Source organism: Carlito syrichta, unplaced genomic scaffold (assembly GCF_000164805.1).
Source record: "Carlito syrichta isolate Samal-C Ts95f unplaced genomic scaffold, Tarsius_syrichta-2.0.1 Scaffold303247, whole genome shotgun sequence".
NCBI classification, from domain to species: domain Eukaryota; kingdom Metazoa; phylum Chordata; class Mammalia; order Primates; family Tarsiidae; genus Carlito; species Carlito syrichta.
This window is the reverse complement of record NW_007247343.1, coordinates 150490-156403: the sequence shown is the minus strand read 5'-3', so window position 1 is coordinate 156403 and position 5914 is coordinate 150490. Positions and strand designations below refer to the sequence as shown.

Genomic DNA, 5914 nt, shown 5'->3' with positions numbered 1-5914 from the left:
GGTGGGGGGGTGGGGGACAGGTCCCCCTCCCTGCCCCCACTGGGGGCCTCTGAGTAGCCTCATCCTCAAGCCAGCTTGAGTGTGCTGACTGGGAAGGAGGGCATGGTGACCATGGTCACAGGGTTAAGCACTGTCTGGCCCACCAGTTGGGGGTGGTGTACCACCTGAGCCCCCACAGCTGGCTTTGCCATGACGGTGGCTGGGGGCCCCAGCCCAGCTGTGCCATTCACTTGCTGGTGTGAGAGAGTGTGGGCGATGTGGCTCACAGCCACAGGCTGGCTCACTGCCACGGGCTGCGGGTACAAGGGCAGCTGGGAGCCCAGGTGGGCCACATGGTTGAGGGTGGCAGGGTGCACTGTGATGTGGCCAATAGGGGGTGTTGCAGGTGCCAGCTGCACAGCAGGACTGGGGGCCGAGGGGGCGATGTGGGCGATGTGCTTGCCACCTGGCCCCTGCAGAACATGGTTCACAGTCTGGATGACTGAAGCGTGGGTGGTGGCCGTGTGGGCGATGACCGTGGAGCTGCCCCCAGCTGTGGCCACAAGGTGGGCTGGAGCTGGCACCAGTGTCTGGGCAGGGGCAGCTGGTGGGGGCGGAGGGGCTGGCAGAGAGGTCTTCTGCTGTGGCTGCTGCTGCTGCACGGGGAGGTGGGCAGGAGACAGGGCCACAGGGTGGGGGTGAGGGTGTGGGTGTGGAGGCAGAGGTGCAGGGGCGGTGCTGGGAGGTGGCAGAGTGGACTTCAGCAGCTCCGGCTGGGGACGATGGCTCAGCTTAGGTGGGCCCAGGCCCGCCCGGTCCTCCTCCATATCCTCGTCTATGTTGTCCTCACCCTCTGTGGGGGAACATGGGGCAGGGAGATCAGAAGGGTTTGGGAAACAAGTGGTTGCAGGTGTCGATGCCCATGGGGGTCTGGGGAAATGGTGGGGCTGGGGCAAGGGGTGTCTTTTCTCGAAGGCAAAAGCCTGGCTAGGGAGACTGGAATTTGAGGTGCAGGCAGCAACGTTTGAGGGTTGTGGGGCCAGCACAAGGTCCGGGGCTCACCAGAGGCAGTCGAAGTGGAGGCCTGGTCGTCCTCAGGCTGACCTGTCTGCCGGAGCACACGGTCGATCTCCAGCACGTCCATCCACTGGCTCAGCTCATGCTTGAGCTCTGCCAGCCGCTGCTGCGTGGCAATCTTCTCCCGCGCCAGCCGCTCCATCTCATGCTCATATTCCTTCTCCTTCCTCTTCAGGGACTGGGGAACAGGGTAAGGGACAGCAGGACACCCTGAGCGGCAGCCTCAATGCCCACAGTTACTTCAAAACATCTCTCCACATCAACTCCACAAGTCTGCAGCAACCAGGGGGCCTAGCCTGACAGGGGCATGGGAGACCTTGCCTGCCTCCTGGTACATGTCTGCAGGCACCATTGAAAGAAAGCACAGATCCAAGTCAGCCCTGATTCAAGTCTGGAGGCCCTTCCCCATCTTCACATCAACTCTGTTTGGATAAGTATGGCTGCCTCTCGCTCCATCTCCCCTCCTGGCTGCCTCTCCAATTCCCCAACACACCCAAGGCCTTCCCTGCCATTCACACACTTCTGCTCAGTCACTGATGCCATAAGCATTGGGTCCTCCTTGGCTTTCTCCAAAGAACCTCAGTGATCCTGCGCTTCTCTCTTACCTCCTTGTAGCATCACTGTTGTTGGAAGATGACCCACTAGCCTATGTGATACCACCCCTCCCCGTTTTACCTCCATGCCTTGCCTCTACCCTTTCTCTGGAGCACCTCGTCTCCAACCCCCCCGGGCTACTCCCCACAGTCCAGCCTGTGCTGCCTTTCGACCATCCTCTACTTCACACTGCTCTGGCCTCTTCCCCACCCACAGCCCTCCAGACTTCCCAGGTTGCTGTACAATCCCCAAGCCAGGAAGCATGTCCCCTCTTCCACACCTGTACCCGAGCTAAACTGATCAGGGGAAAATGGCTCTTGGGGGACCCGGCAATACCCAATGACTCTGAGCACCCCTGGAGAGGCTTCTGTCTTTCATAAGGTACCAGGTTGCCCCCCACACTGATGCCACCCACTTCATTTCAAACTCCCTTATCCACAGTGCCATCTCCTTCTCAGTTCCTTCAGGCCCACCGGTGACCTTTCACCTCTTGATGCTGAGCCCTCACAAAGGTATTGGGTGCCATGCCTTCCAAACTGTAGCAATGCTCCCCTGTCAACAGGATTCCCAGGTTCCCTTTGCACAAGGCTTATCAGCAGCTCTAAAAGGCCAGCTCAAGATCCATTTCTCAACTCCCTTCCACACCAAAAGTCTCTCCTGTGAGCTCCTGACCTGATGAGCTCCTGACCTGACACTTTAACCTCTTTAAAGTCTCATGAATACCCTTACTGGCAGCTTCTCCTCACCTAAGCATGTTGTGACTGCTGTGTCCACAAGACCCATGCTGTCCTTGCTGCCTCCCGAGTCCCTTTGTTGACCCGCTCCTGAGCTCCTAGCTTCCAAGAATTGCTTGTTATACCCAGGCGCAAAGCTCTTCACATACCACTCTTTTTTTTTTTTGAGTCGGAGTCTCACTCTGTTGCCCAGACTGGAGTGCAGTGACCGCTCCCGGCCACCGCAGCCTCGATCTGCTGGGCGCCGGCGATCCTGCCACCTCAGCCTTCCAAGTAGCTGGAAACAGGCACGCGCTACCACGCCCTGCTAGTTTTTTTTTGATTTATTGTAGAGATGAGGTCTTACCAAGTTGCCCAGGCGGGTCTCGAACCCACGGGCTTAGGTAATTCACTCACCTTAGCCTCCCAAAGTGCGGGATTACAGGCTGAGCCACCGAGCCCAGCTCACACACCACTCTTACCAGGTTGCCTTAGTTTCCTCTCTGAACCCTATCTGCCCTACTCACACAGGGATGCACCCTTCTTCACTCCTCTAGATCTTATCTGCTTGTGCTCCAAAGACCACATCTGAGTCTCCACCTCCTCCACTGTCCTCCCTGTCCCAAGGCCTCACCAAGACAATGTCCTGTCTCAGAGCCCTTCTTGACACCCGCACCACACATCAGATCAATAACAGGTGTGGGGCACTGTCAGACAGGACTTCATTAGACACTAGCTCATACAACTGAAAGATATTTCATGCTCATACGTTTTTGTCTTTCCACTTCAACACACACTGCCCGCCCAAGCTGTGAATGAAGGTATATTCCGGACCCCATAGGACAGGAAGAGCCACGCACAGCATGCTTACTCAGTCCCAGGGGAAGGATCTGCGAGGCTGCTGCCCTGCTTCCTTGGTAAGCATGTCCTCTCTCCTTCATCACAGGGAGAATCACAGTAACCCATAGACCTGAGTTTCCTCTCCTTCCATCTCCTAAGGCAGTTCTGCTGTTTTGCAGCAGCTTTTCCTGACTCGGCATGGCAAAGTCTCCAACTCCACCCACCAATGAGGCCCTGCTTCCCACACTCCCATCCTGTCGCCCCAAACTACCTTTCTGACCTCATCAGATACAGTCCCAGATACAGCGCACTATGTACTGGCCTGAAACCTAGTAGCTTGACGCTTCTGTTGCCAGGTCACACACAAGCCCCCTCTGTCATTCTGGCTTTGAGTTTAACCCATTTCTCCCCATTTTTCTGCTAGAAAGACAGTAGAAAAGACCTCTGCTCACACATGCACTTTCACACACACACGGCTTCTCACCTGGCTCTATCCCTGAGAGGCCAGGGCTGATGTGACATCAGATGAGGCCACATCAACAATGGGCCCATGGTGAGTCAGCCCTCCTTTGAACCTGGCTGTTGAACTCTACCCAGCTGTGGGGAGGCTAGAACTCTGAGCCAGGGAGTGTCATGGTCAAAACTTCCTCTTCTCACCTAGTCCAGTTCTCCACAGGCCTAGAAGCCTCTGCAAAGTCCCCCCAGGGTCTAACTTTAGTCCACATTGCTTCATTTTAAACCCATTTCCTTTCTGTGACAACCTGAATAGTTTGGTAGACAGTTTGGTAACTGTCTATTCCTCTTCCTATCTCTGTCCACTTCAGTATGGCTTTCTTCAAATACTTCATCACCTCCAAGCTTCTCCAGAGTCTGGCATGGGGGAAACTGCCTTCTCATAGCTCCCTGCTCTCAGCAAAAAACCAAAGCCCTCAATGTACACAGCCCCATGGTCAATCCAGGACCAACTTTAGGCTCTCATCCAGTGCCCGCTGTCCTCTTCTCTGCATGGCAACCCTCCTGACCACTTTTTGTCTGTTGTGTGGGTATGTGTTTAAGAGACAGGATCTCACTATGTTGGCCAGGCTGGCCTCAAACTCCTAGGCTCAAATATCCTCCCACCTCAGCCTCCTGAACAGGTGGGACTAGAGGCACAGGCCACCCATACCTGGCTTTATCTTTTACTTCCAAAAATGCACCCTGCTCCCTCCTGCTGCAGAAACTATGGCTTGTGTTGGGCTCTCTGCTCTCCACTTTGCCTAGCTCACCCTGACTTATCCTGCAGGTCTCAGCTCAAATGGCCTTTCCTCAGTCACAACTTTCCTACCTTGCCACAACACATCCTGCCAACCCTGTCCCTATTATGCCTTCATGGCAAGTCTTCTTTTTGTTTTGTTTTTTGAGTCAGTCTCATTCTGTCGTCCAGGCTAGAGTGCAGTGGCCTCGACCTGCTGGGCTCAGGCGATCCTTCTTCCTTAGCCTTCCAAGTAGCTGGAAGTCCAGGTACAAGCCACCATGCCCAGCTAATTTTTCTTTATTGTAGCGACAAGGCTTTGCCATGTTTCCTAGGCTGGTCTTGAACCCCTGGGCTCAGGCAGTCCTCTTGCTTCTGCCTCCCGAAGTGTTGGGATTACAGGTGTGAGCCACCATGCTCAGCTCACAGTCTTATGTATGTTTACTTATTTATAATCTACCAGAAGACCAAACTTGTGAGAACTGAGACTCACACTTCTTTTCTTTGCTCTCTACTATATCATCAGAAGCAGACACAGGGCCTGGTCAAAAGTACCTGAGTGAATAAATGAATGAGTGAAGTTGAGGATTTAGAGTCTTGTGAGCTTTGTTTTTATTACCGGCACCAGAACAAGTATCCCTTATGGACAGCAGGATCCACTCTGCTTCCTACTCAACACAGGGCCAGCTCCTAAAGAGTTTCATTCTGCTGTTTTCATGGAAACATCAGTAGAAACAAGCTGCGCGCGGTGGTTCATCCCTGCAATCCCAGTACTTTGGGTGTGGTGGCGGACACCTGTGGTTCCAGGTACTCAGAAGGCTGAGGTGGAAGGATCGCCTGAGCCCCTGCGGTGGCCGTAAGCATGCCATTGCACTCCAGCATGGGCGACAGAGTGAGACTCTGGCTCAAAAAAGAAATAGAAACAATTCTATTTCTGAATTATTTTCAAATTCACATGTCATGCAAAGCTCCCCACCCCAAGTAGGTATCTATAAAGAGGAACTCACCATTCCATCCTTCCTACTTCTCAATAATAATTACTATTAATGTTTAGCGTGCCGTGAATTATATGCATGAACAATTTCAATTAGCCCTCCTAATATCCAAGTGACAGAGGCACCGTTATTTTGTCCCTTTAGCACTATCACACAGGACAGGAAATTTATAGTCACAGAAAATAAATACGTAGAAAAGGACCAGCCTAAGAAGCTGTATGACTGAAGAACCAGCAAGTTATACCCAACCCCAAGTTCTGCAAAAACATCCCAGAAAGAAAGCCATTCCAGTCTTTCACCACCTCCAGGAACCCCCTGAAAACCAAAGACCGCTCTCCCGCGCCGGGCCTGGCCGCCCGCAAGCGACGCCCCGCCCCTCCGGAGCACGCGCGCATCCACGCGGACCCGGCTTTGCTGCGTCACTCCCCACCGGCCGGCCGCACCTTTCCTCCGCGCGCCCAGGAGTCCCGCCCCCGGCCCGGCCC

At 54.2% G+C, this 5914-nt stretch overlaps 1 protein-coding gene across 1 annotated transcript in view; it reads right to left on the bottom strand.

The window, feature by feature from the left end:
- Positions 1-9: 9 nt before the first annotated feature.
- MNT (MAX network transcriptional repressor) overlaps positions 10-5914 on the bottom strand; it is a 14692-nt gene continuing 8787 nt past the window's right edge. Inside the window, exons 5-6 of the mRNA XM_008058205.2 lie at positions 1042-1234; positions 10-832 (exon numbers count right to left, since the gene is read on the bottom strand). Coding sequence (XP_008056396.1) covers positions 66-832; positions 1042-1234 — 960 coding nt within the window. The 3' untranslated portion in view covers positions 10-65. The remainder of the gene's footprint in view (positions 833-1041; positions 1235-5914) is intronic.